General features: G+C 36.3%; 1 protein-coding gene across 4 annotated transcripts; it reads right to left on the bottom strand.

Annotated features, from left to right (window-relative positions):
• Window positions 1-302: 302 nt before the first annotated feature.
• On the bottom strand, window positions 303-16,786 carry ccdc149a (coiled-coil domain containing 149a). 4 transcript variants are annotated; one of them, XM_053505000.1, is made up of 13 exons: window positions 16,637-16,786; window positions 14,168-14,329; window positions 13,967-14,005; window positions 12,876-12,983; window positions 11,919-12,035; window positions 11,333-11,505; window positions 10,234-10,306; window positions 10,057-10,141; window positions 9,730-9,874; window positions 8,255-8,331; window positions 7,418-7,450; window positions 2,683-2,799; window positions 303-1,956 (listed from the first exon to the last, which is right to left on the bottom strand). In XM_053505000.1, the coding sequence occupies exons 1-13, from the start codon at window positions 16,748-16,750 to the stop codon at window positions 1,352-1,354; spliced, it is 1,848 nt and encodes a 615-aa protein (XP_053360975.1). In that variant the 5' UTR covers window positions 16,751-16,786; the 3' UTR covers window positions 303-1,351. The 4 variants fall into 4 exon arrangements, with proteins under 4 accessions (XP_053360975.1, XP_053360974.1, XP_053360978.1 ...); XM_053504999.1 differs by having other exon boundaries at window positions 2,683-2,802; XM_053505003.1 differs by lacking the exon at window positions 7,418-7,450.
• Window positions 16,787-22,338: the final 5,552 nt, after the last annotated feature.

Here is a 22,338-nt window from a genome sequence, read left to right on the forward strand (position 1 = left end):
ACACATTGTCTTGTCTATTCAGTGTCTACGTGAACAGTGGAAAAAAGTTGGAATCTAAAATCGAAACATTTTCACAGATTGTTGTGTTTCACGGCTTAGGAGAAGTTGCAGGATGTGATGACACAGATGACATAAGATGACAAGGTGATCCTTATGATCATAGCTTTACAATGTTGTCCATCTCTAAAATCTATATTAAAAAGGTTTTAACTAAAATGTAGAACTATATCATTTAAAAAAAATTGAATGTGGAACAAGAACAAACAAAAAAAAAACAACAATATGAATTTGATGCTTTGACATTTTGAGAAAATATATATTAATATTTAATTAAACAGTTATGCCATAGGATATACATGTCATAAACAAGATATCTGACATTAACTTAATGCCACAGACTAAAAAAACAAAACAAACAAAAAAAACATGTCTATCATCCTATCATGTCCATCTCATACCTCCTAAAAAAAAACCTGTTCATTTTGGTAAGGCACATGCAGCAAAAAGCGGAGTGCAACCACAAATATACAATTGTAAACATTTAAATTAGTGTGTAATTAGTTGTATTAACAGCAATACCTTCATGATGTGAAACAATCTTCCGTAAATCATTTGTGATTTAAATGTAATTTGTACAACAACTCTTCAAGGTTCTTTGAAAATTACAGCATCCGTCTGATATACACAAAGTATTTTGCTGACTTTATAAAAAGGAGCTAAACATGCTACAAAAAGAAAAAAACAAAAGGAAGTAGAGAAGACTGAAACTTTCAAGGCTGCAGAAATATGTACCATAACAACAATAGCATGTTGACAAAGTGTGAACATAAAAGATATTGAACTATTCTTTTACACCTTATTCTTGTCGCTGGTGTAATATATGTACAGGTATTAATCCAGTTTAGAATATACATGCATTTTAATAAAGTTCAGAATAAGCTTATTCCTATTTTTGGAAGACAAATCATTGTTGATGATTTTTTTTTTCCAACAATAAACTTAATTCATAATCAGTGATTGTAAATTTAGCCTATAGCAAATAAACAGACAAAGATGTATACAGTAGAATGAAAAAGCACAAAAATCACTAATACATACTCTGGTTTTAATCTGCAAGAGGATTCCTGCATCTTGAGATTGCAAGTGTAAAATACGCACACTTTAAGTAACTTACACCTGGGCTCTGTGTGTTCCATGTTTCACATTTGTTCTTTTGTACAATGTCTAATCGAGGACAATGACTAAATATTAAGGCCTTTTCAGGGAAAATATGGAACCCACAGGGCAACAGACAAGAAATGAAAAAAAAAACTTTCTGAAATGTAATTCTCGCGAATTCTTTAGTCAAAATTTAAGCCACACTTTCACTGTGACAGCTATCAGTCTCTCCGGATTGATAGTCCAGATCCCACCTAGGTGTAAGAGGTGAAGCCAGTGTAGGCTCTTTGGAAATAGATACAAGACTTGAGAACTTCTGTTCCAATACATCATCAGGATCAGTAGCTACACCTAAAATCTGTCCAAAATCATGATGGATATAGTCCTCATGCTGGCTTTGGTCACAGATGCACATTGAACCAAGACGTGGAGAATAGTCAGAGCTATCAGACGGTGGAGAAGCCAGTGCCATGGCAGCATCTTCACCTTCCTCCACAGTCAAGCTGCCATCCACTTCAACAACTTCCCCTTCCTCTACAACAGGATGCTGCTTTTTGACCGGCTGCATCTCTGCGACCGTCCCAACTTCATCATCGCGTAGCCGCCGCTCCGTCTGCCTCGTGGTTTCCAGTCCGCAAGAATGCGTGTCCTCCTGTTGCTCAGAGGTGACAGGTGTCTCCATCTCGTCTACACCTCCATCTGGACTGGGGCGGGAGCGAGGCCACACGTTCAGGAAGCTGTCATCGCCAGCTGTGTCTAGTTCCCATGGCAATAACCCTCCACTTCCTGTCCTGTCATCTGAACCAGTCAGGAGGACAAAGAAGATTAATGGTAATTGTTTTAGTGCCATTGCTAATGAAGTAGTGCCCTGTGGGCTAATGTGTGCATTGTAGAGGTGGTGGCAGGATCTCAGCGACTCCAAGACGTCTAACCGTATTGAACGTCTTTATAAAGTAATAGCTTTGATATAAAATACACCATTGTTGAGAATCAGGGAAGATATTTTGGAATGCCTAATTAGCCTCTGAATAGCAGCAATAGATTTATTCACAGGAGTGTTTTCATACCAGCATATTAAAAGCAGCATTTTAGTGTGAAGTCATCCATGAGGAGAAGCGATTGACACCCATTGTCTTGAATAGCTGAGCCATGTTTGGATGCATGAAAGCAAAAGGTTAAACACTTTCACAATTTTCTCGAGTATGAGTGAAAAGAGAAACAGCTCATAGTATGGCTGGTATCCATATTTATGGACCATCCCTTCTGCAAAGACGTCCCAAAACTTGGTGAATGTCAGTGGGTGAGAATTTGCTAGCATTTGCAAAATGCCATGGCATTTCAGAAGGATCGGCCATTTAGCCACCACAGCGATAAGAGTGTGTGCGTGAAGCAGAGGTGCGTTCATGAGGACACATACGGCTCGAGCTACGGAGAGTGATCAAGCTAATTATGGCTCTTTAGTGTTGAGTCGAGGGCACAATTAGAGAACAGTGGTTTCATTTACACACAATTACAGTCCCTCACCTGCAGGGGGCTGCGAATCAGTCAGCCGTTCACTGGGCACAGGCTGTAAGGGAAGGCCAAGAGAGGAGGGAGGCGTGGTGTGTTGACTCTCAGTCAGAATAATGGCATCTTTACCTCCTGCTGAACACCAAGACCAAGAGGAAACATAGTGTCATCATAAAGTTTCTTTAAGGTAACTACATTATCATTATGAATAGTTCAGAATGACTGAGGAGGATTTTATAATGACAAGATGGGATGCACAAAAGAATAACAAGCAATAAAAAAAAAAACAAGATGTGGTGGACAGGACATTGGTGTCAGACTAATTGTAGACGGCCGAAACCCAAACTTAACCTCAGTCACCCCAACCTTACAGGACATCCTCTTCTTTTTTGGGGGGGATTTTTGACTTTCGTGAGCTTGTAAGCCGTCATCAACAGAATTAAAACCCAATAAAGCTTGAAATCTTTAAATCTACATAAAAACACATCTTAAATATATGAATGAAAAATTTAATTACTGAAAGAAAACATTTACACAACATTTAAATTTTTTCGAGATACTGTGTGTATGTGTATGTGATTAGCTTTTATGTTACCCAGGTAAATGTCTGCCTGTATTTCTGTACGGCAGAACTCTCTTATCTAACTCATTAATACAAAGAAATAAATTTTTTTAAGGTTGATTATCTTACGCCTTGTTTATGCTAAGTTGTACTTTAGTCGTCAGGTAAACACACTCCCTATTTAAGGTAGATTATTACATCAGACACATGACTGTTTATATCCCTTTAACTCAACATTTTGATTTGAGCACAAAACACTCTCAGTTCGGGTATTTTACATGCCGTAACCGTGGACTACTGTGGATAAGTTGGCTCTAATGATCTGTGTTTTATCCCACAGTGGCCCTTTACATGCTTTAATTAGCACCACGGTTTCAAAACGTATGAGACAAACTCAGACATACAGATATACAGACATGATTTTTTTGTCTGAGACTGGGTTCTGGTCCTCTAATTTATGAAACAAACAATATCATTGAAAGAGCAAGTTCAAACCAATGTACAGACAAAATATTTCTTTTATTTATATAGAAGATGTGGTGATCTATTGCGTACTGTTGATTGCAGGGTGAGGCCTCAATAGATGCTCGATCGGATTGTGATCTGGGGAGTTTGGGTGACATGGGTGAGCCTTGGGTGCACATGATCCTGTCACTGGTTTACTGGTATATAACTGATAATCAAAATTAACTTGTTAATCATAATATGTTAATGGCATTAATGTTATGACTGATTGTCGTATATTGACAAATGAGAGAGAGAGAGAAAGAGAGAGAGAGAGAGAGATGTGCTGGAAAATGTACTAAACAAACAAACACAAAAAAACTGAGAGAGAGAGAAAAAAAAGGGAGGAAGTGGCTACACACACTCTGTCATCTATCTTCATTAGTGCTAGCTGTATGCATCACAGTCTAAAGCCATATGCTGCACACAGGCAAATTTCCACTATAGAACCGAGCCATCACAAATAGCAGTTGCTGATGCTTACGTATTTGATCGGTCTTAAACAGAACTTAAATCCCAGGTACCTGGTCTCATCAAAAAGAATATAAAAGATATACGAAGACCTGCAAATCAATGTGTTAAATCTAAAGCCAAAGTTTAGAGGTACAACTATAGGTAAAGCATTTTATTCAGCCAAATGTACACCTGTGTCGGCCCGTGACACCTGACCTGGTCATATTCTGACACAAAATCTCAGAAGCATGCTTAACTAGATGGTTAATCTCTCTCCATGTATCTTTCCCTCCGTCTCTCCCTGTTCATCTCTGTCTTTAACTCACACACCTATACACACTAAATCTGGTTATTATTGTTCCTAGGGGTGAATAAGTGATGCTTTAAAAGCAGCATGTTCAGCTCTCTTCGTTTGAAAAGGTCATTGATGTGATGTAGAAAGGCATCTCAGAACCAATTAAAAACTTGGGCTAATTTGGTATGCAGAGCAGGATGGACGCTTGGCACAGCCTGCTGCGCAAAGCGGAATGGATGGATGAGTGGCTATTCCCACCTGGCAGCTGCCCATCCATCCGTTCGCTCTCTGTCTCTCCCTGTGTCCGTCATTCCCTCTCTCTCTCTCTCTCTCTCTCTCTCTCACACACACACACACACACACACACACACACACACACAGTGGGGCAAAAAAGTATTTAGTCAGCCATCAATTGTGCAAGTTCTCCCACTTAAAAAGATAAGAGAGGCCTGTAATTTTTTTATCATAGCTATACCTCAACTATAAGAAACAAAATTGAAAAAATCCAGAAAATCACATTGTAGGATTTTTAAAGAATTTATTTCCAAATAAAGGTGGAAAATATGACACTGTATATAAAAAGCAGATTAAACAGCATGCTCTCTCCATGTCTTTCTTACTGTATACACACAATACATACATGCTTGCGCACACAGAAACTAGATATAAAGAAAGCTACAGTATTTTTCACAATGAATATAACTTTTGCTCACTAAAAGTGACTGTACTGTACCATGCAAATTTGCACCTGCCTGTTTTTTTCTTTATGCATACAAAGGCAGGGAAGTAAAGACACCTGCCTGAGCTCACATTCTGACGTGACCGTGAGTCTGTCACATTGTCATCACCAACACTGTTCCTAAACACAAGCTGTCACCTAAAGAGACAATGACAGGCAATGGACTGCCTGGAAAAATGGTTCACACTGTTCTACAACTGAACACTTTTATGCAGATGAACTGGCCATATTTCTGCACTGTGGGCAGGTTGTGCTCTTAATATCTAATGAAATGCTGACACCCCTCCCCCCCCTCACGGCCACATTATTCCTTTATTTTCTCCCTGGCATTAACCTGTACAGGCTGTCTGTTTTTACAAGGCCACTCACTTTCCTCCCTGCTGCAGTTACCTTCATAGGGTGAGCCGCAAGCCACCCTGTCTCATCTAAAAATTCCACTAATAACAACACATTCCCCAAATGTGTTCGTAATGTGGGCAATCATTTTTTGTAATGGATGCTTGTCAGCTTTATGGTGGTAGAAAGACAGGCTTGTGAAAGGCAAGCGCCGCTGTGCCTCAGTGCATCAGATTTGGACTTGGAAAATGTGAAAGAGCCATACTGCCCTCTTGTGGATGGAGAATGGAAGCCCTGTCATTCTCTATACCTGTTTCGGTAAATCCATTAAGGACATTAAGTATAGGGCATACTAGGAATAATAATGCATTAAGGTACATAATCAAGTTAATTTAAAAAATGCTTTAATAAACTTGATACTAGTATTACAAAATATTTAGTTCCACACTAATGTACAGTACTCTTAAAAATCTGCTAAATTAGGTGTATTGATAATCCATTCATTCCTGACTGCTTTATCCGAGTCAGAGAGTTGGGTTAGACCCAAAAACTATCCTGAGAACCCTGATTGGGGCGCTTATCCATTGAGGAGCACCATAAATACACATATTCACACACTCTTGAATTTATACCTAACAGCAATTTAAGCTACAAACAGTGAAGGAAAGTAGCAAAATACTGTACATTTACTTTGTTACGGTATTCACGTTTACGGTCGGGAAAGAGAGTGCAAGAGAGAGCAAGAGGTTATAGTGAGTTCAGTATTTTTGATAAGTAAATTTAAAGATGATTTACTACATTTTACTTCAATAGAAATGCAAATTAAGGACTTCTACTTTTGCTTGAGTAATATTTGACCTAGGGCATCCCAACTCAAGTAAAGGATTTGTGTACTTTGTCCACCACTGGCTACGGTTAACATACTGTATTTACCTGCTGGACCACCATCCACTCTCATTTAAACATTAGTAAACCAAAATGCAATAAAGAGTTAATGAAAACTTACTGAAATACCAAAGTGGCAACTGAAAGTTTTGACTGAAACAAATCCAAAATCATGCATTTCAGCCTTGATCTGTTTAACTTAAATGTACTATTCGGAGCGAAAACAACTAAAGGACATCTATTTCGAACGCACCAATGAACACATCTCTATGCACTCTAGAACTGTCAGTGAATCAAAAATAAAGTTGAATCCAATTTTTTTTTTAGAAAGCTTTCTTCGTCACTAGCCAGATGAACACACTGAGCTATTCTTAAATCATCTCTATTACTGCATCGTTACCTGCGCGGAGCCAATCTGCTCCCTCAAACTCCATTTAACACAAATCTCAGGGCGGCTATTTTCACACAGGGGAGATCAGTTTCGTAAGACATTTGACTAGCTGACATTTGACTAGCTGACATTTGACTAGCTGATAATTAATGATTGTGTTTTAGAAAAGCTAATTGCTATGTTTTTCTATTGATTTGAAGCAGATATATATATATATATATATATATATATATATATATATATATATATATATATATATATATATATATATTTGTGTGTGTGTGTGTGTGTGTGTGTGTGTATATATATATATATATATATATATATATATATATATAAATATATATATTTTTTTTTTACATTAATTTTTATTAAAATGTTCAGTAAGATAATTTAACATAACAGCTAATTATCACGAACTTGGCAACGCTTGGAGTACAAGTTCTGGACACACAGACGTCACATGGATGAAGTGTTTATGGGAGGTGGTTATGACAAATAAATAAGGGACAGTTAAGTGGGCAGGTGTCAAGAATCTTGCTAACACAGAATAATGAAGCAAAAGCCAGATGGGCAGAAACATACTCCCTAATCCCACTGAAATGTTGTAGGTCAGACCTTTACAAGGCAGCAAAGAAAAGGAGAGAAAACATAATAAATTTTACATTCTTGATTGACATACAGCAAGGCTTTGACATGCAAGTACTATTACAGTCAGGCTAATGCAGACTAGACTCACCAGCCACTTTATTATACCTGTTAACTAAAGCAGTTATCCAGACTGGTTCACACTGTCTGGGTGGCATCTTTAATGGTAGCTTAAATAATAACTCACTGCAAACATGTAGAGCAAATGAGCATCTCAAAGCATGCAACACCATGAGCTTGGAGGCAGAAGTGCTCCTTCAGAAAACATAATCAAAAACTATACCTTATACATGGCAGAAGAAAAGCCTTCCATTGACCCACCAATGCCCCAGATCAAAAAATGAAATAGGGCAGCTGAAAAATCTGCAAGCAAATATGGGACACATCTACGCCAGCATGACTGTGAATCTCAAAGGAATTTTACCAACACCTTGAGGATTCAATGCTACAAAGAACTGTGACTGTTCTGAGAAATATAATAAAGTGGCCACTGAGTGTAGAGGACTGTTTTTCTCTGGATATGGTGATGTTATAAGATTTTTGATTTAGACGAAGATGCTCCTTAACACTATGATATTCATTCCTAGTACTCTTGCTTCAAAGCTCCACAATCACATTCATTAATAAATGTGTTTGTGTGTATGTGATGTACTGTAGCAGCAAAAATATAGAATGAAATGAGTTTAAAACAGCAATTAATGCTCATATGATACTGGAGCACTTGAATATAGACCACTGCATGACAATTACCCAGATGAAGAACACAACACTGACCTGGTAAACTCCAAAGCCCAGAAACCTCCAGAGTCTTCAGTTTATTTTCAAGCTCAGCAACTCGGGTCCCCAGAATCCTGTTAAAGGAACATCAAAACCAAAGCCGGAGCTGTCAGTCTATGGACATACATGCAAAAACGATCATATAGCTGTAGCATTTTGAAATGTGATCTCAGACCAGAAATACCACACTGTGCAAAAACCCCTCCTACTTTCGCCTTCACAGACACACACACACACACACACTATTTCTCTCTGCTCTACACAGAAACAATGCTCTGTTGCAATTCTTTTCAAAGGTAAAGTGCAGGTAAATTAGTTTTTTTTTTTTTTACTTTACAGCAGTGATTCCGTTAGTGTGTCGCTCAATCGAGGGTCATTATAGAGATTTCTTGTTTATTTATCTGAAAAACTAGTGTTTCAGTTGTGTGCGCGCGCATGTGTGAAAAGAGTGGGGAAAGGGTGACTGAGTAAGACGAGAAGGGAAAGAGGGGAGCTTACTTTAGATTCACACACACATACACAGCGCCTGCACGCACAAACGGAAACACTTATCTATCAGGATTTTTTTTTTTTTTTTCAAGGTAAACTGCAGGTTAAATTGTTTTATTTTTACTTAATATTTTTTGGGGCGCTGTGAAATAAATAATTTGAGTTTCCATTATTTCTTATGGGAAAATTCAATTTGGTTTACGAGTGTTTTGGAATACGAGCCCATTTCTGGAACAAATTATGCTCGTAATCCAAGGTAAAAATATGTTTATTTGTTTAATTTTATTACTGAGTCCATAAAGAAAAACATTTTTATTTGCAATCATTACTTTTTAAAAAAAAATTAAATACACCACATTTTAGATAAAAAAAGGCTGTCAGTTTTTAGCAAAAATAAATAAATAAATAACGCAAGTGTAATATTTAAAATCTTCATTAAGAACTAATTATATATATATATATATATATATATATATATATATATATATTTATATATATTCAATTAGTTAGGAAATTAAGGTCAAAGCGCAGGGTCAGCCAGAATATAGTGCCTTGGAGCAGACACGGTAAAGGTCCTTCTCAAAGTATAAATAGTGGCAACTTGGCAATGCTGGGGCTTGACCCCCGACCTTCCAATCAGTAACCCAGAGCCTTAACTGTTTAAGCCACCACTGCCCCATAAGAACTGTGGCAGAGGCTCAAAACTTAGTGTTCCTGATAACACTAATACATTTTGGACACTGTAACAAATGTGGATGTTTATTTAAATTATTACTGTTTACTGCTTTGTGTACTAGATGTATTTATGCAGATTTTTTTCCCCATTAAAAAAAAAACTGTTTTGCTTGACAACATTTCATTGAATGTGCCCAAGAGATTTGCAAAATACTATGTGTGCATGAGAATATAAAAAAATTTCAAGTTAAAAACTGCAACAAAACAATAAAACACACATACATACATACATACACACACATACACACCTGTTAGTCTGCCGTTGGTGCTGAATAACCATGTTCTTTTCATGAATTGTTTCCAGCAGGGCCATGGCCAGAGACTTCAGATCAGAGAGAGACTGAGGCGTGACTGGAAGACCACATCCATTATCCTCCGACAATAAATCTTGCACTGCAGTGAAACGTGGTTAGTGTGTGGTGTGTGAAAATGAATATGAGAAAGAAAAAAAATAGAAGAGACAGAAGAGAGCAAGCTGATACAAAAAGACAGTGTAAAGTGAACAAATCCACTAATTCTTCATATTTTCTGTTTTTAGCATTAAAATATATACTTCTGAGATACTGTCTTGTTACCCTGTTTGGCTGAGAGCACACCAGTAAGTGCACTAGTGTTAGATTTGCCACTTGTTTTCAGGTTCTTTCTCTGGTCCAGAGCACTCTGCAAACAAAAGATGCAGCTTTCTAGAGGAGATGCTTTGCTTCCCATAAAGGTATAGACAACTTCTTTTTATACCGAATTTTTATTCATACCTTATATTTCACGATGTTTGCTTTCAGCAGACTGACTTCTTCTTGAACTTGTTTTAACCTCTCATGCAAATACCTGGTGTTTAATAAGACATTTGAGGGGGCAAAACAAAACTGTATTTCATTGATTTATTTAAATATAAATTGTAGACACACACACACACACACACACACACACACACACATTTTAGTAGTGTCTGCAAATTAATTAATTCTTTTGTTTTATGGAAGCAGGACAATAAGTCGATCCTTATAAAACAGAGTAACATCTTTGCTACAACCACAGGATATCTCTTCTGTTATGGTTGTTTAAGAAATAAGAAGCTATTCACTGCATCAGTTAGGTTGAAATAACTTGTTGCCAGCTAAACCATCAATTAATCACTGCAGTAATTATCCGATAGAAGGCTCTTACCTATTTGCTTAGTAAAATCTAGGTAGTAACTTTTTGTTAGCCAGCAAATGTATTATTTTGTTTTCACAGATTAAATCAGAGTGAAATAAATACCTGTGTTCTGTTTGCTATTTTTAGTATGGCTCAGCTTCACACTGTATATAATGCCAAAAAAAAAAAAAAAAAAGTGATGAGCCCAAAAATGTCCTTTATTATTTACTGCTCCGAATACGGTAACAAAAAATGTTGTTCGTGTTCCTTAGAGAGAATGTAAGACATGTGCTAAATACGTGCTATAATTATTCTATTTCAAAAATGAGTCTAAAACTGTGAATTCTGTGACCCATATTCATCTATTCTTTTTTTTTCCTCCATTGCACCTATCGTGCTTACTCCTTTGGCTCAGTTTATTTCCAAACATGCCAATTTTTCCCCCAGCACCCACGCACTGTGTTCTCACCTGCCCAAACAAATTGCACTGACAGACTAAATGCTGTCTGTGGGAAAGTGCCCTTAAAGCTCTACTCCAGATCAAATACAATGATAAGATTAAACACGACAATATGATTAATCACTAGAAGGCTTCACAATAACAAGCTAGGATTAAATTCCTTGCAAATTAATGTTTAGCCTGGATCACTAAAGCAATTTGTAATGGTTAATGGTTTTTAAAATAACTAGCTGTAGCTGCATGAAACACTGCCTGACCTGTTCTCCATGCAAAGAGCGTCCACGTCCACAATGCGTTTGCCTCCACCACCCAGCACATGGTTGAGCTCGTGGTTGAGGCGATCGGCTTTCTCCTTGTATACGGTCCTTTCTGCCTTTACATCCTCCAATTCATCGCTCACTGCCTTTAGGCTGTTCTCCAGATCTTCTCTCTGAAACAGAAATAAATGCACAGATGTGAGACACCATCAGTACTGCTTCAACACTATTCTACTTTAATTACACACTCTGGTTACAGTTGAATCATCAAGCTACTGATTAGTTTTGCTCATAGTAAATAATGGTATTATACATCTTAGCCGGCATGATGTATGATAGAAGGAGAGGTTCTGTATAAGCTCATGTTATGTTACATATAATTCTGTCACACTCCAATATTGTTGATGAATGTCAGATGTTGATGAATACTGTGTTAAAGATATCCTGCTCTAAAAACACAGCAGCTAAATGCTCTCTTTAGAAGAAAGGCTGAAATATAAATATATATTTTTTATCCAGGATTTAATAAAAATTCACAATATTGCTTGCACTGAACTAATCTTTCCAGTCATCAGTGACTCTGTACCTGTAATCCTGCTTCCTCCAACTGCCTGACTAGATCCTCACGCTCGTGAGCTGGGAAGTGCCTGACCCCAACTTCATCATCCCCAAGCCTCTGTTTCGTGATTGTCATTCTCAAAAGCTGAAGAGGCAACAGACGTGTCAGATAATAACAGAAAGCTGTAGAATTGCTTGTTTACAGCAGATGATTGAGGGTAATCAAATAAACCATAATTATGCATTTGGTCAACATTTACATCACCGCACCACCCATGCTATGCACAAGTACCTGTTTGGGTTGGAACATAGGTAAATATAAATATAGTGCAGCCCATTACTGTGGTTATACACAATAATTACAGATGTTGCCTAATGACTTTTCTGGCTTATAAATCACTTTTCTACATTCCTCAGTTCTATAGTGCCTCTTTAGCAGAAATTATTTCTCTTCTTCCGAAAGTCAAAAGATTTTTGTAGGTGATTTAAGATGACACATCACAGTTTAATACTTTAGTTTTTTTCCCACTGTAATGTTTTTATTAACGCTTTTTAATTTGGTTTTACATAACAGTAAATAATAAAAGTAAATAAATACTAATCTTCTTCTTTAAGTTGGGGCAAATCCCAAGTTCTATTCAGGTACAGAAGTTTCCATACGTTTAAAAACAACATAATTAAGCTGTGCACCCTACCTAGTGTTCTATACTGTATACATACTGTAGAACAATATTTTTTTTCTCAGTGATGGAAAAAACAAGACAGGATTTTGCAACATAAAGTTAGCACTCTTGTTGTTTTTTCATGGATTCAAGATTAAACTATCAGCACACATACTGTAGCTATGTTTGGGTGCGTCTTGTTTGGTAGAAAAGTGCTATTAGTGGTTGTGTGTGTGTGTGTGTGTGTGTGTGTGTGTGTGTGTGTGTGTGTGTGTGTGTGTGCGTGTGTGTGTGTGTGTGTGTGCGTGTGTGTGTGTGTTTACCTTGTTGTCACCCTGAGCCTCAGTGAGTCTCTGAGTCAGCTCCTTCACTTCCTCTGTTAACTGTTTATTTCTGTCCCGTGAATCCCTCAACAGCTGAGCCAGATTTACCTGAGAGAGAGAGAGAGAGAGAGAGAGAGAGAGCGAGCGAGAGAGAGAGATGATGTACTATATTGCATGAGTGGATTATAGACCTAGACCTAAATTAAAACATAACAGAAGGTGGATCCAAGGTGGATTATTTTGATGGAATTGTGTTATAATGCCAGATGTATGCCCAAGTAATTTGACAATCATTGCAATCATTTATTTTTTAATGAAAATAATAATAATCATATTAATAATAATAATAATAAAAATCACACTTTTAATACATTTATAGCTACATGTAATGTAGTGGAATAAACAAAATATAAGTCACTTCCTATTATTCATTATGCTATGACAGATACAGATGAAGTATTTAATCCCTCACTAATGTCTTATATGTCTCTTAAAGCTTTTTTTTTTAATGCAGTTAGTTATGTTACGAAGAAATTGCAGAAAATCCTTCCAAAATTAGAAGATCAAAAACTGATGTAAAATATGTTTTTGTGACTTGTCCTGGTTTCAGCATTGCTACAGAAAATTAAAACTTGTTCTGACCAGTCAGTTGTGTAACTGCAGTTTTATCTATATAACATGGTACATGCATTTCTTCCAAATTACACTTGTCTTTCAGCACTTGTCATTTCATTCCCTAGCTCTACACCTGCACTGTAGGAATGGGAATCACCATGGAGCACCCAATAGGATGTGATTTTGTAAGAATCCCAATTTTATAAAGATCCTGATTCAAAATTACATTTTTTTTCAGATTTTGTTACAATACTAAGCAAAGTAAATACTTTGCGCCTACCACACAGGACGCTGTGCTGCCTTCCCATGTGTAAGATACCAAAAATCATATCACAGGCTTGCTAATATTCACTCCAGTATTGGAAGGCACAATGCCATGTAGAGAACTAAGAGCTTCCTGCTTCCAATACAATACAAGCAGCTCATCATATAATCATTGATTAAAGTCTAGTTGTGACTTGAATTGAGAAACCCACCTGGTTGCGTTTCTCAGGTGGTAACGTAGGATCTCCATCCTGAAACACAGAATATAAGAGTAAGCAAAACTGCTGTAACAGTATAGTTCTAGTTATTCGATATTATTTCAGGTAATAATGTCTTCAACATTAGCAATGAAAAAATATATATTTCATATTTAAAAAATATATATATGTTAAAGTACGCTTCATGGCACACACAATAAGTTCTCTGTATTTTTTCTTCAGGCCCTGATGTCTCTCACGCAGCTGGTTGGCCATCAGCTTGTACTGGTCTCTCTCCTGCTGGCATGTGTCTAACTCTTTGGACAGAATCAGCAGAGCCTCCTTCTTACTGTCCAGCTTACGTTTGCATATCAGAAACTGGAAATAAAAAGAAAAAATCCATTTATTCAGGTGCATTTATGTGTTGAGCAATAAGGTTACCATTTTTGCGTTTACAGCCATGTACCATTATAAATTCACTGGTCAATCTTATTTACAGCTAGTATTTTAGACATTAACTACCTGCAGGTAAACTGGAGATACATATAGAACACAGAGTTCAGGCCCAATTCTAATTTGACACTCCTGGAAAAGTAAATATTCCGCTTTGTTTGAGGGGAGGAGATAAGCCTTACCCTGTTTCATTTTCTATGTGGAGTAGTTCCTGCTTGCGTAAAATCCTACTGAGTAACAAACGGATTACCAGGAAAACGAGCACTACAAATATCCGTTACAAAATCAATACAAACACAAGGCAAACTTTTTGTATGGTGCCTCATACAGAATTACCAAATGTTGTGATATATTCTATAAGAAATAAGACCACTGCTCTGCAGTTTCATTCATGTGGCCTTTAAACACTGTTGTGTTTATCTTGAATCAAGACAAGCAACTTGACTTAGTTTACACAGAATCCAAAGTGAAGGTCCCATGATCTCCAAAAAGTTGAATAACCAAAAACAAAATGCTTGCTTACATACATCTGGATATTTGTAACTAATTTAAGATAGTTGTTGGTTGGTGCCAGACAGGCTGGTAAATTTTGCTGAAGCCAGAAGTCAGAGGAGAATAGTCGGACTGGTTCGAGCTGACAGAAAGGCAAAAGTAACTCAAATATCATCTCATTACAACCAGCAAAGGAAAAGAGCATACAAACACACAAGTCAAACAAACCTTGAAGCAAATTGGCTACAGCAGCCATCCTGTCAGCTAAGAACTGGAAACTGAGGCCCACCAAAATTGGATAATAGAAGACTAGAAGAAGAAAAATATTGCCTGGATTTTTGAACGTGCCATGAGCTCACTGTACTCAAAATGCCTCCAGAGTCACCACATCTCAATACAATAGAGCACCTTTAAGGTAAGGTAAAATGGGAGATTTGCATCATTGGCTACAGCTGACAAATCTCCAGCAACTGCATGATGCTATCATAGAAATATCGAACAAATATTCTAACTGAATATATGCCACAAAGAATTCAGGCACTTCTAAGGGCAAAAGGGTGTCCAACCCGATACCACCAAGGTCTATCTAATGAGGTGGCCGGTGAGTTTGAGTGTATATACAGTACTGGTCAAAAGTTTGGACACCCCTTTTAATTCAAAGGTTTTTGTTTAGTGATTCATTTTCTACATTCTAGAACAATACTAAAGATTTCAAAACTATAAAAATTAAGTAACAACAGCAACAAGTTGTTATTTTATGACATGAAGTCAGTTTTTCTGAAATAGCTCTTGCAAGAACAGTATCGTTAAGTGCATTTGGAAAACCCATCAAGCACCATGAAGAAACCGACTTTCATGAAGACCATAACTGGAAAGCAAGACAAAAAACTGAACTCAAATATGTGAGTGTATGAATATGTTTTGGCTGCTCCCATCGAGGTATCGCCAGAGTGGAACATTCGATCCACACACGGGTTTTAGGCTGGATGTCCTTCCTGACGCAACCCTCCCATTTTGGCTATATACTGTATATACACTGTATTCTATATTTACTGTACATAGGGCACTGGTGGTTCAGTGGTAGGGTTTTATATATGATTCGTGCCTAGCATAGATAGCCTTCTCTTTCTGTTCACCCTGTATTTCTGTATATAAGAAATGTGTGTTATATATTAAAAGTGTTGTTTGTGTCCTTGTCCTTGTTATCTTGCTGTATTGTCTACAACTGAGAGTTCAACAACTAAATACAATTCCTTGTCCAGCCTACACAAGTGCACTTTTCCATTAAAATAAGATACGGATCCTTTTTATTATTATTATTATTATTATTATTATTATTATACTCTAAATCAGGATACGATATTTTAATATCTGGAAAGTAAACCCTTCATCATAGCATTACTTATTTAAACAGCATTCCTTATTTAAAGCATTACATTAGATCTAAGGTGGTAAAGCATGAGAAGGCATATGACATACTGTACACACTGTAAACACAGCAGATCCACACAGCTGGACTCAACACCATGGTCTAATATACAGTAACTGTAGAATAACATTGAGTGTATCATATCATACAGCATGTTGAGTGGATAACACATAGATACACAGTATTAAAAGTTTGCACATAGAGACAGGTGTCCGTGGTGTGTGTGTGTGTGTGTGTGTGTGTGTCCTGGTCCATATGTTCCATGTAAACACACCCAACACTGCGCGTTCGAGCGGCTTTTAAACACTCACCTCGCTCACTAGCCCTTGCCAGTCACTTTCACTCCTGGTGGATGTAGAAGGGTTCATAGTGCCAGCATTGGGCAGCTGATTAATACATCTTTCATTTGATCTACTGGCCAGCATCGTGCAGTAACACCGAAGACGCACCTTACGCTCTGTTTTTTTTTTTTTTTTTTTCCTTGGGAAGTTCCGCCTTCTAGCCGCTATTTACCGACTGTAAAAAGGAACAACCAATCGGATTGCTGGGTTATTGTCACGTGATAGGATTCGACCCTGAGTATGACGAACTAGTGATGGGAATTCCGGCTCCTTGCGGTATCTGTGGGCGACACCATTTTTTCAAACAAATACCGAGTAATGAAACATTTCTCTTTCTCACAAGTCTTCATGTATTAATTATAAGGGATTTTTTTTTAAATATTGTGCAACAAGAATATCCAACACTAGATAGAATTATATTTGAAATTAGGAATGATTTCTGTTAAATTATAGAAACACTTTGTGTGATCTGGTCAGTAATTAATAATTCAGGATTCTGGATTAAAAAAACTTTATCAATCCCAAAAGGAAATTGCTTTAGGATTGCTCAAGGATTTATGTTATTTTGCATAGAATTTTCCATTTTCACGTGTCTAATTCAAACAGAGTGGTGTAGAGGGTAGCACTGTGTCTCGCCCTTCCAGGGTCCAGGTTCGATTTCCGCCTCAGGGTCTGTGTGCATGTTCTCCCTGTGCTTGGTGGGTTTCATCCGGGTACTCCAGTCTCCTCCCGCAGTCCAAAGACATGCAAATTAGGTCTACTGTCATTTACTAATTGCTCATAGTGTGTGTGCTCTGCGATGGATTGATACCCTGTGTAGGGTGTACCCTGCCTCGTGCCAAAACTCTCCTGGGATAGACTCCGGGCCCCCTGCAACACTGTAAAAGGATAAGCAGTAAAATGAATAAATGAATAATCCAAACAGTGAAACCACTTAAAAAAGAAAAAAAAACCGACAACAAACGTACGAAATATTACTGAAACCATCAGACATCCCATAATGTTAATCATTCATTCATTCATTCATTTATTTATCTTCTATACCTCTTAACCTGTTTTAGGGTTACAGGGGCCTGAAGCCTATCCCAGGAGACTTTGGGCCTATGGTGGGTACACCTTGGACAAGGGTGCTTAATTAATATGATAAACAAATTTGACTTTACTTTAAAAAAAAAAAAGTCAAAAAAATAAATGGATTATAGGTTTTATGCTAAACTTGTTAAAGATTCACGTCAGATTCCTGGACATGAATAGACTACTGTACATTTTCAGAGTCCCACTATTATGCTCCAGACCATCCACTAGAGGGAGAACAAAACCTGAGAGATAAGACCAGCAGCAGTGAACATGATAAAACTATTATAGTACTATGTGCACTGAGCCACTGCTGCAAAACACTTTTCCAGTGTCTATTCACATTTATTATAATAGATATTGTTAACAGTAAATTTATTGTACATAGGAAAATGGCATGCCACAGGCAAAACAGAAATATAATGACAAATACAAAAATTAGTGATTGACACTTAGTTCGGTAGAGACCATGCCTAAACAAAGATCACCATAAAGACCTAGGCCGAGAACCAACAGAAGACTAAGGATAATGCTAAGAATAATGGGTAATAAAATGTTATCACGATGCATCACTGTGCATTTGGATTCATGAAACCAGAGAATATTTTTAATGATTTTCAAAAGCCCCAGATGAGACTTTCTTATGACTCACCACACTTGTATTGAACCCAGTTTTGTGGTTGTCCTGTAAACTACATCTTACATCTGTGCAGTAGATCCTTCCCAGATGTATCTTTTACTTTTGGGTTCTTTTTTATTGTTGCCCTAATTTGATGAATAATTACTTTGCGATGACCTCTTCTAGCCCATTGCAATATTATGTTTTAAATAATAATTAAGAGCCAAAAAAATAAGAATGATTCATTAAGTTCTAGGCTATAACCTATGCAAACTGATTTAAATCTTTCATTGTTCTTTGGCACAGCTCTGGCTGAGAACTGAGACTTACCTACACAGTTATTATTATATATTAACACCAACATAAAATAATTTCTGAACAGCCATTAAAACATGAAAGCATTTGACATGTAATATTCAACTTTGTCTTTAGTTGCAAAAAATATTCAACTATACTCTCTTGAATTGCTCTAAAGTTGTAAAGTTGGATAAAACTACTTACAAATGGTAAGACATCCTTGTATTTCTGTCTCTTCCTAAGACCTTAATTCTTAAACAACAAAATTTAAGACTAAATATTTGATAAAATATGTAACTAGCTAAAAAGATATAAATAATTTTACAAACTACTGATCAATCAACAGAATAAGGTTCTTCCTCCTTCTGCACTTTTTTTATAATTATAATTATTATTATTATTACTATTATTATTATTTAAAGCATTTTACATTAATATAAATGGCACTGTAATTTTATTTGTCAAACATTACACTAAAAAGGTTAAGGCAATTATTTTAGTAGTATAAATACTACTAATAAATACAGACACCAAATGAAATGAACATAAAAGAAGTGGTTAAATTTGCCCTGGGTAAAAGTCACAAAGTACAAAACAAATAAACAAAATTGAAACAGAAAATCTTGAATATACACCATATCTAATAGCCTTTTTAGTCTTTGCAAAACAGAATGTGGCACAATAATGCTTCAATTTTGATTGTCTTGTTTTTATAATTGTGGGAAGTCAAATCTTAATTGAAAATAAAATAAAATTAATCACACAGTCCTACTATTCAAACTTTCTTTTTTTAGCATGCCCTGGTAAATTTATAATTGTCCGTCCTCAGTGCATTTTACTTTAAAGTTAAAGTGTGATGAATGGCCTCCATGGCAGTGAGTGCACCCTTATACTGCGAAAGCACACTATGTGTATGAGTGTTACAGTATGCCCACAGTTACAGGAATATACCCTTACTTTATATTCTCATGGGACAATATCATACCTGTAGTTTTCCAAAAATAAATGAACAGCATTCGTAAATAAACAGCATTAATGTGATCAACATTCATAACCATCATAGATAGTATAAGAACAATATTCTTTACCTAATGTCCACAATCGCAACTAAACTCAACTTGTGTTCATTTATACGGTAGGTGTTCAAACTTAAGAATTTCATCACAGATGACATACAAATAGTACAGACATTTTTCTGATAAACTCACCCTGTCAAAATAATTTCTTTAGTCACCATAGATTGGCTTATTCTTCAATAAATAGTTTTATAATACAGATTTTATTTTGGCCTAAAATATGTTTTAAAGTTTCCTAAGTTTCAAAATACATTGATATACACACAATGCTTATTTAAAACAGATCTAAATTCACATTTTATCACAGAGAAAAAAAAATCATATGTTGTCTTTTGAAACAAGGGGAATACTCTCCTATAATGCTGGTGTTACACAAAGACTAATTCGAATTTTCACTCTTTACTACATTTTACGTATATTTATGTCCTGGTCAATCACCGGACCTGAGTGGAGCCATTTTCTCATACTTGGTCTGGTGTTCCATCCTTTCTATTTACCCAAAAATTTCAAAAAGGCCATGGAATGTTGTCATTAAATTTATCTTTGCAGCATCTTCAGGGCTATTTAGACAAAAAAAAAAAAAAAAAAAATTTAAATCAGTACAAATAAAACTCACATCAGTAATGTTTATCCTCTATACAATTCAATGCTCATGCAGATTCTGTCCGGGTAGGGCTTTTTCTTATCATCCAATTTTTGCACAAGCTCAGAGGGCAACTGCAAAAAAACAGGCATTATAGAAAACCAAATACGTTTATAATGCAAAGCAAGTAATCTGTGTTAGTATCATAAATCACATTTGCATTTTTGACATCACTAATGCAGGCTATTTTGGTATGATCCCTCATAATGAACCATGCTTAGACATGTTTGGAAATGTGGAAATGTGGAACCAGTTTATAACACTTAACTATCATATATACTGTAAGTACCTACCAAATTCACAATTTCTCTTTTTGAGCAAAAACATTATTGCAAATATTTTAAGACCAAAATGTTCATCAACTCCACAAAAGTCCACATATCGCACAATACAAGGATTGTCTACCTGAGGAAGCCGTAAGTTCCTCTTTATTTAAGAGGTATTTATAATGGGCCTTCATCTCTCAGGCCATGAAAAATCTTTTTTTCTCAGGCCAAGAAAAATCAGAGCTCCTAAAATTCCCTTTATGAATTCAAAATCTTTGCCGAATGTGAGATTCCTCAGGTGATAAATCTTACTTGCTTCTATGCTAGCAAGTTTCTTAAGCTTGGGCTTCCAGCATTGGCTGACTGGATGCCATTTTTTTAACACTGATAAAAACACAATGCATGCTCCAAATGGACGCACAGTGGATGGCGACTCTTCAACTGAAGTCTTTACAATATTGGAATTCAAGATTTAATTCTTGTACAGTATCTTCTGTTGAGCGTTTTTCTTTTTTTCTTCTTCTTTGATGTCATCCTTTTTTCAGCTATCTTGTGCTTTGTGTCCATTCTTTGAAGTTTTACTTTATTTACATCATCTGTTCCTATATCTACATTAAAAAGAATCCGCTCAGGCACTGAGGTTAATCCACGTAAATGAATGAGATCTGGGACAAACTCATATAGAGCAGCAAAGAAATGGTAAGCACAAATGCTGTCTTCAATTCAGCAGTTTGGATCAGTAAAAGAAATAAGTGCATTGCATAACTCTTCAAGATGCAGAGTTAAGATCATCAGCAGTAAATATTTGCTTGAGGACTTGTCCATAGTCACAGAAGGAATAAGTTCCTCTAGAAAATGTTCCTTACATAAACTAAAAACCTTACATAAACTAAAAACTGCAGCAGTGAAATTGAAAAACATCTGACATTTTCCACAGCTTTATTTTCTGAAGGCAACTTACTAATGAGTTACTCTACATTATTTTTTTTTAAATTAAAATCTGGATTAAGCCCATAACTTTTTCAGGATCAGCACAAGTGCTTTGAACACGTCTGTTCTGAATTACAAGTTTTCTTTCCTTAACGTTCACCATATGTTCTGTGACATCCAATCGATTTGAATGTTTTGCAAATACTATGTTATATACTTAACAAAACAAATGTTTATGGTATGTCTGTAACCGCTGCTCCATGAAGGAGAGAAACAAGGTACAACACACAGTATGGGATATTACGCCCTCTCGTGTCCTGGCTGAAGACACCTTTATTTATGCCATGAAGGCAAGCAAACTGTAGTGATGTACTTGCAGCCAGGCCTATACATACTGTATCAAGAAAAAGTATGCAAACATTTGGATTTTCATGGTTTTCTGGATTAATTTTTTATAAAATGTGATCTGATCTTTATCTACTGTAAGTCAAAGTATTGACAATTATAATGTGCCTGCAAGGCTCCTGTTATGCAATTTAAAGAAGGGACAAATTATGACTGAATGACTAAATATCCAATTAGATTCTGTACTGTTAGTAGGAGTATTCTTTCACTAGATCAATATGGCATTAATTTTGTGCTACAAACCTGAATGTACTTAAATCGGCCTTGGCCGAATTTTATTGAAAGTTTTGCAGTACTTAGATATCTGCCCAAAGTATAACCTGTACCATAAGTTAAATTAAAATGCTGTGCGATGTTTTGAA

The sequence above is a fragment of the Clarias gariepinus genome, chromosome 1, assembly GCF_024256425.1.
Source record: "Clarias gariepinus isolate MV-2021 ecotype Netherlands chromosome 1, CGAR_prim_01v2, whole genome shotgun sequence".
NCBI classification, from domain to species: Eukaryota; Metazoa; Chordata; class Actinopteri; order Siluriformes; family Clariidae; genus Clarias; species Clarias gariepinus.

Bases quoted from the DNA above. Each gene is read 5' to 3' on its own strand.
- ccdc149a (XM_053504999.1), bottom strand. From the start codon at position 16,750: ATGCTGGCCAGTAGATCAAATGAAAGATGTATTAATCAGCTGCCCAAT. The intron at 14,006-14,167 runs GTGTGTGCCATG...TCTGTGTTTCAG, and splicing joins AAAAATACAGAGAACTTATT to GATGGAGATCCTACGTTACC. The intron at 9,875-10,056 runs GTAACAAGACAG...GTTTCACTGCAG, and splicing joins TGTGCTCTCAGCCAAACAGG to TGCAAGATTTATTGTCGGAG.